Genomic DNA, 18,291 nt, shown 5'->3' with positions numbered 1-18,291 from the left:
AGTTCATTTCTTTTTACCTTTGTAAAACCTAAAAATAAATTACAATATTTTAGTCAGCTGTTATAGTGGTTGCATTATTAATTGTTTAAGATTTAGACTGTTCTATCAACCTTTGACAAAGGTTTATTTCAGAAAAAAACTCTGTCGGAACATTTGTTAAACTAGTATTTTCAACTAAGTTTACTATCCCGGGGATCAATTATATAATAAAAATCTTCCTTAACTATAAACATACAATACCGAACTTACATATTATAACCTCTAACAAACTAAACGCCAACCTTTATTAAAAAAAGTACATCAGTGTCCTTGTTAAAATAGTAATTGATAGTAGCTACAACAACATTTGTTGGCGTTTTTCGATTGTTTAAATAGGATGTAGCCTACGATTAAATTTTTGAAACTTACCAAAATTATTTTGAGGTTTGAAAAACAGTAATGGGTTTCAAAAAATTTAAAACTTTAACTTTGTTTCTGCTATAGATCTGATTATACTTTAAGTCACAATAATTTCGAAGTTTAACCCGCAACCACCAAATGCCTGTCGACAAATGATTTGGGACTGGAATTTTGTCTATCAAACTAAAAACTAACAAGCCTAGCAACGTAAAAGACAACATAATTCATGGTTTCACCATGGCTGGTAAGTCTTCATCTAACCAGGGTTGCAAAACTTCTTTGAGATATATCTTTAAGTGTTTAAAAGTACATGATTTGGGTTTATTTTTTGTTTAAGCTAAGTTTAAAAACTGTGCGAAGTAATTTTACAATATTGTGGAGGTTACTACAAACTACTTTTTATGTGTTTCTTAATTAGAAGAACTTTAATCTATTTGGTAGACATAATCAAATTAAAATATTGCTGCTAAACTTATAAAATTGATTAAATTTCAAGGTTTTTTGGCCTTCTGGTCTCACCCATATACCCTTATTCTAAAATGCTCGGCACTTAACACAAAATAAAACAACCAAGCAGTTATAAACTTTGGTCTGTACTAGGTTTAAATTATTGACTCACGATGTTGACTTACTAGCTATTAATTATTATACTTAAGTATAATTACAGTACACTACCGCTTAAGTACGCAAATTGAACCCGTCCAAAAAGTGCGTACTTAGCACGGGTAGTGCGTACTTTTTGGAGACATAGTATAATATGAACTTTAGTTGTTTGTTTTCTTTCTTACAACTAGCCACCAAATAATTAAGCCAAATAAACAAGTCTTTTTATTTTAAATAACATTTAATACATAATTCTAATCTGCAAAACTTTTTATTAGATTTTAAAATTATTTATTTTGTCTATTAAAAGTTTCTACATAATTAATACATACTATTAATATAGAAAGTCAATGTCAGTCAATTGTATAAAAAAGAATATTAAGCCATATTTTGTTTTGTTAAAAGTAAAGTACCAAACTACATTGTGATACCAAACATTTTGAAAACATCAATGTTTGTACATTTAAATTAAGTTATGACTTAACTATGTTGTATTTGTAGGTTTTTTTAGCTTTGTCATCTAGATTTATTAACTTAATAGCATTACAGCTTAAATATCATTATTCTTTTCACTTTTCTTCAACCACTACATAAGTATTTAGTTTATTAACATTTAACAACAGGACTGTCACAATTGGCCACTTAGACTAGTCAGGATTACTCACCCTAGTTTAAAATCTGTGAAAGTCTTAGGCTAACTCAGCAGGTTGGCCATTCTACCTTTCTTGATAAGTGCGTACTTAAGGCGTGATGCGTACCAAAAAAAGTGCGTACTTTAGCGGTAGTCTACTGTACTAGCTAATAAAAGTGGTCGGTTGAAGAAAACCCAGTCATTTAAAAGCATTAACAAAATCAAATTACAACATAAAATCCAATATATTTAGCATCCTCGCATAAAAAATTAAGTGTAATCAAATTGATTGATAAGTTATTATGTGAATAACAGCTTACTCAAAAATAATGTTCCTTATAAAAAAAATTTAGTTAAGACAAATATACAAGTCACAACAAAACAATTAAATAATTCCTAATGCTTCCAAGACTTTTAATATCGACAATTTTTCATTTAAACAAAATCTTATTCTTTAGCAGTTTAAGTTAAATTTACCCACTAAAATAAGGAAACTTCATTTATTTTTTATTGTAGAAAAGCCCCATCAATGATCTTATTTTATTCATAAAACAATTCTATATAAATTAACTAAAGAGTTTATTTAGAGACGACCACCACACGTAATTTTGTATAGGTTTATTGACTAGTAAAAATATTTTTTAACAAGCTTTGCATCCCATGGCCACGATCTGAGCGTCCAAGTCTGCGATTTTGTCCTGCACGTTGGCGATGGCTTGCTTGCGGACGGCCTGTAGTTGTAAAATTATAACATTATTACATACACAGTATTGTAAAGTTTCATGCATTACATGGTGTTAGATAGTTTTAATGATTTTGTGGGAAGGTAACGTTTTACATAAGAAAATGTATTAGAGTATTAACTGGTAATTTTCGATATTTGAGAGAAAATATTTTGAGCTTGATTAACTACACTAAAAATAAATAAGTTTAATTATTTCATTAAATGGTGATTTTTAAACATGTGCTTTCATGTTAAAATTATTCAAGTTGATTTGAAAAACATTTGGTCAAATAAAATGAGTGGAAGAACTTGAAACAAATTCACAATAAGGTTTTAAACAAGATTTATTTAAAAAACACATTGTACAACTAAAATAACAATTAAAAACTTTTGTTTCTTTAATTAACACAAGTTCAGTTACAATAGACTAAAAATTTTCGGTACTAAAATATGGAAACAATGTTGTTATTGGTGGGTTATTTTTTTGATATTTTATCTTAAATTTTAGCTGCCTCAGTTATTAAAAGTTTGAATCACAGTAGAACACTCAAACAATGTAGGTAAATATCATCATTGGCAGAAAAAAAATTATTCTCTTTGAAAACAAACATCCTTCATAAAAAACTTTTCTTAAAACTTACAGCTCTCTTCTGCTTGGCCTGGAAGTACTGGGCGGACTTGGCCTTCCTCTTGACTTCCATGGCGTCGATGATGCCTTTGTACTTCCATCCGACTTCGTGGGCGAGCCTGGAGATGGGAGCGTACTTGCGGTGGGGCTTCAATTTGACGACCTTCATGCAAGATGGCACGACCATCCTCTTTTGCTGTGGTTTTATAAAAATGGTTTATCATTTATTCAAAACATGTCGGTATTATTAGTTTAGAGTTTAACTGCCTCAGTTATTAAAAGTTTGCATCACGGTAGTACACTCAAACAATGTAGGTAAATATCATCATTGGCAGAAATTAATTTTGGCACACTTATGTTTTAGATCAGTAAAAACTACTTTTTTTTGTTAATTACTTGTGGTCCAGTTACTTTTAAAAAGTTTAAAAATCTATTAAAAGTGTTCAAGACTTATGAAAGTAATTAATAATTTATACTCACTTTGTCATATGGTGCTGGCATACCATCGAAGACCTTCAAGCGGTCGAGAGCTTCTGCGCCGCGCTTCAATTTGTGTGGGAGCATACCTCTGATCACTCTCCAGGTCATCTTGGATGGAGCTCTGTAATTAAAATTGTTTATCACTACTGATGTCTGATCAAGTCATTTTAATAATTGATATATCAATTGCTTGTTTCAGAGTTTTAGGTTGAAATCACGATAGAACATTCAAACAATGTAGGTTGTGATCATCATTAACAAGCATAGCTTTCAAGTTTATAGTGGTGAATTGTTATCAAGATGTTAGTAACAACTTTTTTTTACTTACAACTATTTAAATTAAATTTTTGGTAGTTCAAAAAAATGAAGATAAAATTAAGCTTGATTCAAAATTACTTATTTACTTAAGACCGCAACTAACTCTCAAAAACTATAGAATCAAGCATTTTGCTAATTAAAGTACTTTCATTTTTAAAACTTCTCAGTATAAATATATCTGTTTCTCGTTATTTATAGTACAATTAATTTACAATAGACGCACACTGATTTTTGTAATAATAACTATTTTAACTATTAATTGAAAAATCACAATGAATTTAATAGATTCCCTTATAAAGGAAGAAACCATGATGAAAAGTTTGAAAATGTTTGTAAGATAAAAATACATACTTAATTGCAAATGATATATCAAAATATTGTACTTAATGCATTACTAAAAATAAAACTATATTTGCTTTCAACAAAATACAAGTAATATTTCAAATAAATAACAGGCTAAGCTAAATAATGATTATAAAAAAGATTGCTTAAATTTGTTATACTATAAAATAAATTAAAATTTTCTTAGAACAATAAAATATATACTCAAAAATCTAGTTAAAATTTATAACATGTATCATTATCCAAACTTTAAATTGAGCATAGAAAATTTTTAATAATGATTCAAATAATACTTTTGAACTTATGTATTCACCATTGTTGAAATAAGTTTCAAAAGTTGTCAAAAAAGTTATTGACTTCTATTTCTAAAAACTATCATATTTGCTTCTACAAAAATTGAATTTAGTTTTTAAAATATCTGAACCACTTATTCACCCTATAATTTTAAAACTATATGCATCAAGATATATATCTATAGAACTACATGCTAAATAAGATAAAGTTTCACTTAAACTCGAGCGTTGTATAAATTTTGTAAGTATATTTATTCACCTAAATGCCTATTAATGCTTTACAGGTGGCCACTGGTTATTTGCGTATTTTTTTTCAGGTTTTTGAAAGTACTTATTTTTTGTTATACTTCAGTTTAAAATTAAGTTTGAAGTGAAAAATATATCAAGTAGCAATATTGAAAAACACATAAAAGCTACTTTAAATGAGTTTTTTTAATTTAAGAGTTTTGATGACGACAGAAAATTTTCAACTATATTATAGATTTTGTGTCTTATCTAAATTTTACTACTTAAGATGTATAAGTTTTTTTAAATTCCAGGTTTTTCAGTGATTTTTGTTTAAATTTTTATATTTTTTTAAATTTCTCCAATTCCAGGTATTTTAGCTAGACTGTCAAATTCTAGGTTTTTCTAGGATTCCAGGTTTAGTTGCCACCATAATTTTGGTTATAATTTTAACATATAACACATTTCAGGTCTCAATATAATTCTGTTTATATTGACTTTGGTTCATATATACTTTTATTGTTCTTATGTTGTCAAAGGCTGAATGTTTATGTTTCATTTTCTATAACAACTTTATCTTATTTATGAAGGCCATGTTGGAAATTAGCTATATGTAAATTACTTCTGAACAAGTTTTATTTTTAACATTATACCTACATAATTAGTTATTTTATGCTTAAAAAATAATGGCTATTGAGCTTTAAAACTTGAACATATTTTTACTGTTTTTTCTTTCTATTTTATTGAAAATCATATTATTTGATAGTAAATTATAGTTATTTATATATAAAAATTTTCAATTTAAAATAGTATGATTTTTAAAACTATAGATAGGCAAAATCATATTTATAAAAAAATTATTACTCAAAGATAACCAAAATAATAATGCTGGGAATTGAAAAGCAATAAATTAAGTAAACTCTTTTTAGAAAAGTGAAGACAAATTTTGTAAACTTTGTTACAACTTTGACATTTTTAGGACTTAATATTGAAATTCATATAAATATTATTTATTTTTTACAGAGTAAGCTATTCTTACATTCTACTTGGTATTTGTATGAAAATTTAAGTGTGGATATTGTTCTAAAAACAATAACTAAAACAATAAATTGTGAAACCAAAATTTGAAGTAAAAATTTTAGATATAAATAATGAATTGTTTTTAAAAATTACTTTAACTATAAAGTTTGAAAATTATTCCTTATACTTTAATTATGATAAGTTTTATTATGGTTTAAATTTTTGAAGAGTTCAGCAATTTAATTTATAAAATAATATCAATATTGCTGTAACTACTACTATACATTCTACTCTATTTAATAAATACTTAATCTTCAACATTTTAAATTCTTCACACAAAAGATAATTAGACCAGTTACTAGATTAAAATGTGTTTGTTTTGAAATTGTGAAAGTATATTTTAAAAAAAGCTAAGTCCTACGGACAACGACAAATCATGAAAACAAAACTCTACCAACCTGAAATGGAATGGACCTTTCTTGGGGTTGGTACGGGTGCGCTTCTTCAAGAAGTCCAAGTACTTCAACTTGTTTCTGTAGAAGTTTCCTGAGATCAGGAGGCCTTCACATCTGACCAAGACAACCTTGTGGCCTGTTAAGAAAATAATTTTAAATTAGCAATAATTGTGTGTGCCATATATAATTTAGTGGATTCAAGTTCTAATTTCTACTATGTGTTTTAATTATGGCTATAAGGGTTTGTCTTTTTTTTGTAAAAAAGTTAAGATTGACTCTGGTTTGAAAACTTTAAGCTATCAATATAAATTGGTAAGAAAACAACTATAATTAAACTTTTTTAGAATCTACTTTGTTCATCTTAGTTTTACATAAAATTTTGAATTAAAACCAATTATGGTAGTAATTAATTATAGTTTACATTCAAAAATAAATTTGTTTGAAAAAAGTCTGAAATTGTTAAAATTATATTATGTCAGAACTACTTGAGTAAAACGAAAAATACTAAGATAATAAAAGAACAAGAAAAATTGCTAATTAATTTTAAAGTTTTATTTAGAAATATGATAAATACAAAAAGTCATAAATAATATGCAGCTTTTTTTAAATATAACTTTTTTTGAATACATTGTGAACATGTTAACTCTTTATATAGTTCTTGCATGCCATTTTGTTAGGCATCAAGTGTGGAGAAGAGTTCCTTGATTTTACCTTCTAAATATGTTAACATTTGACTTATTAACTGCTCTTGGAACTGACAATCATTATTTGCTTGCCAGCTAGAACTAGAAGGTGTGTTATATGTTATTCAAAAAATAATGATAATTTGCTGTTGTTGGTGGTAATTTTTATTATGTTAAAATTGAAATTTTCAATTTATATATTAGCTAGATCATTTCTATAGTATTGTATAAAACTCAAATATGCTTAGTATTTAAACCATGCCAGCAGAGAAAAATCACCTTTAACACATTGTGACAGCTTATAATGAAGATTTATTCCTGGTATCAAACTATTAAGTCAATTAGGTAGCAATTTTAAAATAGCAAAAGATTTTTGTTGAAAAATTGAAGGAATTTAATTATTTTTAAATATTACCAAAAAAAACATTCTCATAAATACAAGCAATAAATAGATGACTACTCTCCAATCATCTCAAAAATATTTTACAACTAAATTTTACTCACCATTAAGAAGTTCCTTGGCTACAGTGGCAGCCAAACGACCAAGCAAGTGACCGTGGGCATCAATAAGACGGATCTGTGTAACAAATTTAATTTCTTATTAAATTAAATATTAAGTATATAAAATGTTGAAGCTATAGAATGTTGATTACATGGAACTAGTTATGCCCAGCCATCCATCCAATTATGAGTACTTTTATAATTAATTTTAAACTTATCAGGATTATTTTCTGCTTGTTAACTGAATAGAAAAACAAAATAGTGAGTTAAAAATGTGATTTTAATGATAAAAATTTTTTAACTGTAGTTTTTAAAATAGCTTGAATAATTTATAAAGATGTTTTCTCAAATTGAAACTATCTCACTACAAAGTAATTCAAATTATTTGTTTTTACTTTAACTAATGGAAAAACTAATGTGATAATTGAATGTCAAGTCTTTTAAATCCTTTTTGGATAAGTATTATATATTGAGTATAAACAAAACAAAAAAAAATTAGACACAACTTTTATTATGATTTTGAGGATATTAAAAAGCTAGAAAAATTTAATTTAGGTAAAATGAACAAATTATTTAACAAATCATCATTTATTTATTTTAATAAATTAAAACTTTTCAGGTAAAAACTCAACTAGACAAAAAGTTTAAGCTGTTGAATAAAAACATGTCTTAATTAGTTTATTGGGAAATATTCATATGGGTTGAATTTACTTAAAATATCATTTATGCATTTCCACACAACTTTAAAAACTCTTAAATTAAGACTTTTTTACTTAAATTTTTAGCTGAATTAATTGTGCTGATCACAACAACTCAAATCATAGTTATTAATCAACATTCAACACTGAGATTTTTATTCATATTTTATCGAAATATGTCAATTTGAATAATATAAAAATTTTAAATATATACCCAACAATATAATAAAAGCAGAAATTAAACAAATTAATCTATGTATTATTGAACAAAACTGAACAAACATCAGCATTTTTAAATTTAAGTTTTGGAACTTATTAAAAAAGAATTGGTCATAAGTGTTGAGTGGTGCTAAAATAGTGCTGAGAACATATACAGTAGTTCAACTAAATTAATTAACAGGGTTGCCACTTTTTTCAGAAACTTTTCCAGCTTTTTCAAATTTCTTCCAGGCTTTTTAAAGTACATGTATTTGGGTCTAACTTTAAATAAAATTAGAGTTTAAGGTTAGAAACTGTGTTAATAATTTAAAAACATTAAAAATTTCTGTAAAGCTCTTTTATAAATGTTTATAATTTGAAAAAAATTAATGATAAAAAATCCTTAGGTTAATGATAAATTCTCAGAGTATAATCAAAATTTTAATACTGAACACTTTATTGTTAAACTCTGGGTTTTGAAAAGTTTCTATTAGACTTAGTTGTCATATTCTAGGTTCTTCCAGGTTTCCAGGTAAAGTGGCAACACTTAATTTAAAGGAACTAAAAGTTCAATTCTTAAGTCTAGGTAGAGGATAAGTGGGAAACTGCAAACTTCAACCAACTTGAAAAAATTATAAAAACTTATACATCAAAAAATTGCAAACAGATATCTTCATGACTTTTGTTAACAATTTGATTATCAAATTGATATACAATGATCTGACAAATTTTAAAACCTAAATATATAAATATTGAATTCAATTTTAACACTTAAAGCTATGTTCAACCACTGAAAAATATGCTTATGTACAATAATTACATTTTTTAAACAGAAATGAATTTTAATAATATGAAAAACATAAATCTACAATAGATTTTTTTTTACCTATAAAACTAACAATCATTGTTTTTAAAATAAGTTTTAATATAAATATTAATAACTAAACTATATCTGACCTGAGCATATGAATCACCCATCTTTTATTAAACAGAGTTTACAAGAAACTATTGAAAAGAGGTAGCAGCTTACTTTGTGATAATATTCAACTAAAACTCACTTTTTAAAAGCCAAAAAGGGACCATTTACAACCAGGGACAATTTTTGAAAATAAATTTTTCATTTATGCTTAAGTCAAGCAGCATCTTGCAGAGCAAAAAAAATTTTTAACAACAATTAATTGTGGTAAGATTTTTTTACTAATTTATTTTAAATTATTTACTAGTTCTAAAAACAATTAAATTTTATAAAATTAAATTCTGTAAAAGAGCTTACATAAATAATTTCAGCCACTTAAAAACTAAACATTATAAATTTTAAACGCTGTTTTTAAAAAAATATATAAATGTTATAATTAAAAAAAAATTTATAATATTTTTTAATTCTTATACAAATTCGGTATTTTTCGTTTCTAATAAAGCTACTTTAAAGACAATTAAAAAAAAGGTTGTTTTTTAAAAACTGCACTGTAGAGTGGCTATTATGCCAATATTGCTATGCCAACTGAAAACTGAACACTTAATAAACTTTTTTTTGTATTAATTTTAAATTTCATCAACGAGTAATTTTTTGCAATTACTGTATATTAAAATGGCAAGCTTGCTAAAGTTTAAAACGAATTATCGAGTAGAGTAGAGACATAATGCAGAGAAAAACTTTCAAGTATTAAACATACTTTGTTACAAAGAAATGTTTATATAAAATAACATGCAAACTCTTGGCATAAGTAAGTTAAGTTGTTTTCATGAAATGTATTGAAATTTTACGATATTTCAAGTATGTTAAGTTATTTAATTTTTACATCTAACAATTTGTAGAAACATTAAAACGTCTGGTCACGTAAAGTAGTCTACTAAGTAGTTTAAATATTTTTAATATCTGTACTTTTATCATTATTTAAAACCTCTATATTTTTAATTACTTCAAAAAAAAGTTAGAACTGTTCGTATAGAAATTCTATATAATATCATAAATTACTTCTTATTTTATGCAATAACATTAAAAAAAAGTACAGTTTCTTCAATTTTAAACTTTATAGAGTTTTAATTTTAGTCGTTACGATATAAACAAGTTAACTTAAAATTTTTAATTTATTCACAAAATAATATTGATCATTCCACAACTTTTAAAACTATATTGAGCTAATAAAAAAATTCTAAAACAAATAAACATTTTTCAATTTACTTTTTGAATTAAAAATATTTTTATTATGGCAAAATATTAATAAACTAAGTTCGTTTCTACAGTAAACAATTTTCTTAAAATATTTTTGATTATTTTTTAATTAGCAGGATAATTTTTGTGAAAACTGATATTTAATTTTTTTTTCTTCATAGTTTATAAACAGAAACTTTCTTTGTAAACTAAACAACTTTTTCTATTTACACGCTCAACTAACAACTTTAGTTACATATTGATATAACAAAAGGTATTTTTTAAACTATTAGACTTTGAAAAAAAAATTTAATAATAAACCAGTTAGTCTTAAACTTTTAATTTTAAAGTTTACAAACTAAAAAATATACAAACACTTAATGTTTTTAAAAATCTAATTAAACATTTTCAAACTTGATTAATGCTTTTTTTTATACAATTTCGATGTAATGCTTTATTTATATAGATCATTATTAATTATTAAAAACTAATTAGAAGAATCGGAAAAGCTTTATAATTTAAGCAGAAATCTTAATAAAGCAAATAGCTTCGTAACAATTTTGAAAAAAATCGAATTTCTAGTAAATATGGATATTTTTAGTTCTTAAAAATATTTTAGCCTTTGATTTTTGAGCTACTTTAAATAAATAATGTTACAGAATGTTTACAAAAACACTTAAAGTTGTCAAGTGACGATAAAAGTTGAACAACTTATATTAAAATATACTAAACAAAAGTATTTTCACTTACTACTAAGTAAAAATACAGTTTTGTTATATTTTACTGTTTAAAGTTCTAGTTAAAATACTTAATTATTGATGTCAATTGTATCTTTAAAGTTTAAAATATCAATAAAAATATTATTTGTTTACTTTAAACCATACGAGGTAAAATTGCATGAAAGTTTAATAATTTAATGATGCTTAAAACCTGCTTTTATATTTTAAACCAAAAGTTTCCACTAAGTGCTGTTAAAATTTTATTTGTTAAAAAATAATTTTCGTGTGAAAACTAACATTGATAACAATTCAACTTATGTTCATGTGATTTGATTTTGTTTGAAAAATTTTAATCTTTAGAATAAATTATGATTAATATTTTTTTCTCAAAAATTACTGGTTTTGAGAGGCTAAAGATCAAGTACTGATAATTCAAATAAAGAGTATTAAAATTCTTGAATTTTTTATAGAAAATTGAAAGTTAAAAAATATTTATTTAGTAATTTGGCCTATATGGATATTTGTTAATTAAAAAATTTTATAAGAGCTTGAGGTGTCATGTAACTGTGGTGTTATTATAGATTTTATACAAATGTAATAAATTTAGCAATTAATTATAACAAGAGTTTAAAAACTTAGTTAAGAGTGCTAAGATAATAAAGGTTGTTTAATTCATTCAGTTAAAAAATTTTAAGCTTTAATTAATTTCAATCAGGTATTTGTGAAAACTTAAAGTAATGGCAAAGAGTTCATACCCAAGTAAGAACTCAAAAGCTACCCAACAAGCGGCTTTGTTAGACGAAATAAAGTTTGTCAACAACGGTGTTATCTTTGGTTGTGCTCCAGGAAATGTCATTGAGCAATTCAATCTGTTTTGCAAAAATCGAAGCAGCTTAGCTTCTGCAATATTTGAGCTTTTAGGCCGGGCTAGAGACTTGAAAGTAAAATACAAGTTAAAGGATAGAAGTAGAACCTACGAGATGAAAGCGAAAAAATCAAAAAAAGAAAACATAAGAGATCTGAATGAAGCAATTAGGGAATTGTGCGTGTTTGCAGAGTCTAATGGCAACTACGACGTTGTCTGTGCTATTGAGGAACTTCTATTCGGTCCTAATACCCCTGTAGCGTCTGATGATTATGAAAACATTAGTATTGAGATTGAAGGCAATAGAAGCACCCGTCCAAATATCCCTGCTACACAAGCGAAACGACGAGGTTCTTCTCGTAGAAACACTAACGCGGGAAAACGTCCAGTAAGGGATAATATTGGTGATATTTCCGGACAGCCGAAAATATCGCGAACTAATAAGCGGAACGCTGGAAACATGCAACGTTTAAGGACTAAAGTACGGGGTGTGTGCGGATTGTATTATTGTACCAACGCCTGCTACGTAAACTCCATGCTCCAATGCATGTTTAACACGGTAGAGTTAGTTGACTATTTTGGACAAAACAAGGTTGTTTTGCAAGAAGGCAGTTTAGCTAAACATTTCGCTGATTTAGTTGAAGAAATGAAAGGTGACAAGAAAGTAATTAATCCAGGTGATTTCATTAAAGCATTAAAAAGAGAGTATCAAAACTTTAATAATAGTGAACAACAAGATGCAGACCAGTTTTTGATGACACTACGCGACAGTTTAGGTGATGAAGCAAAAAACCTGTTTAAATGTAAAGTTGAGTCTGGTTACATATTTGACGAAAACTGTGAAAATCCAAGACCGAGAGATCGGGTTAAAAAAGACTGTGACCATCTTCGGCTTAATTTTTCTTTAAATTGTAGTCACATTAGTCTGAAAGAACTTTTGAAAGCCTTTGAAGAAGATGAAGAAATTAAATTTTATTGCCAAGAAAGCAAGGAGGATAGTTGTTGTGATAAGGCTTTGGAAACTACTAAAGTAATTGGTTTTCCACCGGTATTAGTCTTCCAACTGTTGTATAGCAACGAAATTTTAAACAAAATAGAGGTCAGCTTCCCTCTCAGTTTCAAGTTGAATGAATACTTTGAATCAGGTACAGAAACGGAATACAATTTGTACGCGGTTTGTTATCACATTGGAGAAAGTTCGAACTCTGGCCACTACATGGCGAGTTGTAAAATTGGAAATCAGTGGTATTTGTTCAACGACAAGACTGTTTACATGATTGATGGCAATCAAGTCGAACAACTGAAGCGGTTTGGTGATCAGATTCTAAATCCTTACTTTTTGTTCTATTCACAAGCGGAAAGGGGTTAACACATGCATTTGAAATAAAATAACTTACTCTGTTTGTTGTTTAAATTAGTGTTTCATAATTTGTTCTAATTTTTAGTGCTTTTGGTTGGTCTTTTATTTCACTCAAAACTGATATTCTCTAAAATTTTTGAAATGCTTCGAATACATGTAATATGTATATTTTTTGCAGCAATGTCATACTTATTTTAGTTTATTGTAATACAGTTTTGCGTTTATTATGCAATAAAAAAAATCAAAATAACTGTTTTATATATTCAAGAAAATAGATAAATTGTTCAGTACATTGGTGTTGTCTTAGAAGTAAAATATTACAGTCTAAACTGAATAGTTATACGTTATAAACTACAATAATATATATATATATATATATATATATATGTAAATATCTTTTACTTAGTTATATAACAAACCACAAATTTATACAGCCGTTTCGTATATGAAATATTTCCATCTCATGTATTCGTCGGTAAAGCTCAAGTTTATTATCATGTTTTACAGAAGTTTAGAAATTAATTTTTATAAGTATAATGATGAAGTAATAATGAAGGTTTTTGTGGTGTAAGCTAAGTTTGAAAAATACGCTGATTTTAGTTGTGTTACAGGTTTAAGAACTTGTGCATTTTGAAAAAGATTTAGTGATTACTTTTAATTAAATTTTTTTATTCAAGTCTAGAACAGCCCGTGTGCGCGCAAAAACTTTTTCAATCACTAAAACGTTTTCAAAATGCACAGATTCTTAAACCAGTAGCAAAAATAAAATTAGCGAGTTATTCAAACTTAGCTACTGCACAAAAATCTTCATTAATACTTCATCATTTTACGTATAAAAAAATTAAATTCTAATAAAATTACTTAGAAGTTATAAAACTTATAAAAATTATAAAAAACATTTAAATTAATTCGGTAAACCATGTTTAATAAACTTGAGCTTTATTGAGAAATACATGAGATATTTATACTCGTATACGAAACGGCTGTATAAATTTTTTGTTTGATATATATTTAAATAAATGTTTAGCTCCAATTTAACTTTCCGAGTTATATTGCCTAACAATTATCACAATTAACTTAAAAAACTCAAAATTTATCTGATAAATATATATGGTGTTAACTGTTTTTTAATGAGGTTACCATCATTACTAGACACCCCGGATGTAATTGTTTAAAACTGTTTTCCGCGTGATTAACTGAAAACGATTCTTACGTACTTTACATAGACTTTATGCAAAGACCAGTTGTATTATAGGCTGATAAAAGATAGTAATATGTTAAACTATTTTTGGCTTTAGAAGTTGAAAAGTAAATAAGTTTATTTCAATTATAAATTATGTTAAAGATTACCATAATAGTTATTGATTAGAATTGAATTTTCAGTTAGAAGAGAGGTTAATCCCCGCAAACTAGACTAAACTCTATTTTTTAATTTAAAATTTAATGACTTATACACATAACAAAAAAAAAACAGATACTATCACAAAATTACCAAAGGCAGTTGTGTAAGGATATTTTCCGACGGAATATTTACAAATGTTGAAATATATATTAATTATTACGGTATATTCTATTCTTTACCGTATATTTAAAAAATTGTTTTCATTTATTTCTCCATATTTATTCGCTTTTTTTAGTATTTGATCTGTTTTTTATATAAATCTTTTGTTTTAACTTCACTACTTATGTATTTAATGCTGGTTGATTATCTATACTATTATTAACCACAAAATAAATATACAGTAACCTTTCGCATCTTTACGCACTCGTGACGTTACGCACTCTCGTTTAGTTACGCATTTTAGAAAACTAGGTTTTTTTTAATATTGCAAAAACTAGGTTTTTTGTATATTTTTAATTTAAAAAATGTTTTTAATGCTACCTCACCTCTCTATATCTTTAGACTTATGTTCCTTGACTAATTGGTAAACATTTAGTTATACCTCAGTATATCAGAAATTGTGTTAACAATAAGAGATTAAATTAAAATTCTGAAAGAAATATAACTGTGTTAAATAATGAAAGTATAATGAGATTTTAAAACACATATAAATAATACAGCACTCTTGCCCTATATATTCATAAACATCTATTAAAGAAATATAATGAAACTTCCTAGCAAAAAGTAGCAGTGATACTTAATAAATATAGATCTTGCACTAAACACAAATCTCAATTGTTTTTTTAGTAAACATATCACTAATTTTCTATTACTTAAAAATCTACTTATTATTGGAATTAGTAATTTTTTTAAGCATTATTATTTTATACAAACTCAAATCTTTAATTTTTTTTATATGTATAGTTTTATCTTTTGTTTTCATATTTATAAATAAAGTAAACAAATTGTTAAAAGTAAGAAAATCCCAGTCTCCTTTAAATAGAAGCAATATTAAAGAACAGCCATTATAGTAAGTATATTTGGTACCTCTCGTATCTTTACGATCTCTCATACATTTACGCATTTTTTCTGCGGACCTAATGTGCGTAAATAAGCGAGAGGTTACTGTAGTTGTAAGTAGTACTATCATAAATACTCAAGCCACTTAGAACTGCTATTCTTATGCTTGAAGTTCTGTATCTATGAAAAATTCAGAACTTACCAACATTTCTTTTGAAAGATCAAGTTTAGTTTAAAAAGTCTTTAGATGCAGCAAAGATCGGGAAACAAATTACAAAATACAAATATATTGTGGACATTTTGCAAATGTTAAAATTCTGTTAAAAAGAATTGAGCTTTGTGACATTTCTAAAATGTATATTATTTTCTTTGAGGCCATGTTAAACTTTTTCTTTTTTTTTAGTAAAATTTAATTACTTTTTAATGTTAACGTGAGTTTTGATCATACCAATTCGATCATCAGACTTAAAGCTTTCGGTAGAATAAGACCGGTTTCGTCCTTATTAGGACTAATCAGTCAGCCACAACCGAAAAAAGTTAATAAGTTAAAACGTAGATAGATTCGAATTTGATTAGTGTTTAAATATTAGCATGTCCTAGTAAATACATTTTATAATGAAGGTTTGCCGTAGTGCATTTACAATTATAGTTGACAATTATTCAGCATTTGAAAAAGCTTTTAGCTAACTGTTAGAAGAGTATTACACTACAGTATAAATGCTGAAAATTTCATCAGTAAATTTAAACAAAGTTTTTTAAACTTCTCTAAGATAGTTATTTAAAGTAGCATTGAAAGTCACTTTCCTGTTTGCTGCTCTTAAGCAAAATAGAATAACAAAAAAATATTTTAAATAAAACTATCATAAAGTTACATCGGTTAGATAAGCAACTTATATTTAAAAGTAAACAAATACATATTTTTTGCTTGGTTTCTAAAAGATACAGATATTTAACTAAAATCAGGAATTTATAAAGAATTTTTTTTTCAAACCTAGAATTTTCTATTAACTAAGTGTGAACGCTGTATTTATGATTAATATAGTTTATAATTGACTTCAAGTTTTTGAAGTATTTTTTGTAATATTTACATATTTGAAAATATATGTTAATGGTACTATTTGTATTATTTTATTATTATTTTTTTCTAATTGCGACTGTTTTTTCATAAGTTTATAGTCTTATTTTTTTGTTAAAACCCAATGTTACTAAGTGCGAGATATGTATTTTTTATTTTAAACTATATAGATCTCAGCACTCAATATTTTTTTATGTATACAGCAACGAATTAACTTATACTTCGTTTAAGCAAAATATTTTACTTATTTAAAATTAAAATATTTTTAAATATAGTTAAATAAATAAGCATCAAAGTATTTTTAAACAAATAAAACAATTATCAACATTTCAACAATGTGACAGTTATTGTACAAAACATAAAAAAACTGAGTTCTACGAACTGTGCACAAAACCTAACAGACAAACACTGGTGAAATCAAACTAGGTAAGTATTTTATATTTGTTTAAAAATTACCTGTCTTTGATAATATAAAACTTTTAACAGAATGATTGCAAAAGTTTAATTGAAGTTTAATTTTCAAAGTATTTCTTATGTTATTAAATGGAATGTGTTTTATAGGAACGAAAAAGAAAAAGCGCTCAAATATTTGGTCCAAGAACCTTTCGAAGTGTACGAAAAAACCTTTCAGTTATAGAGTCATACACTAGGATACAGTTCAAAGTCATGTCCAGGACAAAAGATATAAAGTACTTACTAAGAAGTTAAGTCATCGCATTAAATAACAGCTACGTAACATTAAGGTGATATAAATTATATGTAAATTATCGTTGTTCTACTTTTATTTTCATACATTATCTTTTACTGAGAAAAATAAAAGTATCTGCTTCTTAAATAAATGTTTGTTTTGTTTAACTAACTGGTTTTTCCATTTAAGACCTAGCTACAAATTGAAATTATGTATTGCGTCTAATAGTTTTTGGGCGACCAAAATATTGTTGTTAATACATCCTAGTATTTGTCTTTGTCTTTACTCATGTTTAAAAAAAAACAACAGGTTTCAATCTTGAGATTAAATAAAAAATAACAAAACATATGTTTAATTTGATAGCTAGAACTAGTGCAACATTATTACGGCAAGTATGTCCTGCTCCTGAGTGTTTGAATTTGTATACTGCTACGAAAACTTGCCGTATAGTTTACAATTGTTATTGTTAAAACACTGCAACGTGACTATATTGTAATTTAACATACAAACATATGAGTCTTCAGTGTTCATTAAAAATAGTAAAATTTGGCATTTTTGAAACCCTGCTGTGTAGTATGATTGCAATACTTGTGTGAAGAATCGCATTTTAATTACTCGAACAAGGACATTTCTATTTTGATCAAATATGGATTCGATCAGCGTCCACACCTATTTATTTTTTGTATAACTACAACCTTACCAGGCTGCATTATTGCTAATAAATGACGTTGTTCATTTAAACTGTTTAATCTAACAATTTTATTTATGTTCTACTTACATTTCTATCACAATGTGATCGACAGTTTTGATGTTTTACATTTTTTCAGGACTTC

At 26.2% G+C, this 18,291-nt stretch overlaps 1 protein-coding gene and 3 non-coding genes across 4 annotated transcripts; all 4 read right to left on the bottom strand.

Annotated features, from left to right (window-relative positions):
* Positions 1–2,236: 2,236 nt before the first annotated feature.
* LOC145849847 (large ribosomal subunit protein uL13-like) lies at positions 2,237–9,225 on the bottom strand. The gene is made up of 6 exons (XM_082954924.1): positions 9,156–9,225; positions 7,306–7,378; positions 6,122–6,254; positions 3,466–3,586; positions 2,999–3,181; positions 2,237–2,364 (listed from the first exon to the last, which is right to left on the bottom strand). Exons 1-6 carry the CDS (start codon positions 9,174–9,176, stop codon positions 2,275–2,277), a joined length of 621 nt encoding a protein of 206 aa, XP_082811050.1. The 5' UTR covers positions 9,177–9,225; the 3' UTR covers positions 2,237–2,274.
* LOC145830309 (small nucleolar RNA SNORD34) lies at positions 2,862–2,939 on the bottom strand. Its single transcript, XR_014369647.1, has one exon. It is a non-coding gene; the product is annotated as a small nucleolar RNA SNORD34 (small nucleolar RNA).
* On the bottom strand, positions 3,247–3,322 carry LOC145830311 (small nucleolar RNA SNORD34). Its single transcript, XR_014369649.1, has one exon. It is a non-coding gene; the product is annotated as a small nucleolar RNA SNORD34 (small nucleolar RNA).
* Positions 3,654–3,728, bottom strand: LOC145830312 (small nucleolar RNA SNORD34). The gene has a single exon (XR_014369650.1). It is a non-coding gene; the product is annotated as a small nucleolar RNA SNORD34 (small nucleolar RNA).
* Positions 9,226–18,291: the final 9,066 nt, after the last annotated feature.

The sequence above is a fragment of the Thalia democratica genome, chromosome 2, assembly GCF_965202585.1.
Source record: "Thalia democratica chromosome 2, ktThaDemo2.hap1.1, whole genome shotgun sequence".
NCBI lineage: Eukaryota > Metazoa > Chordata > Thaliacea > Salpida > Salpidae > Thalia > Thalia democratica.
The sequence above is the reverse complement of the archived record's forward strand: the minus strand, read 5'-3'. Positions and strand labels throughout refer to the sequence as shown.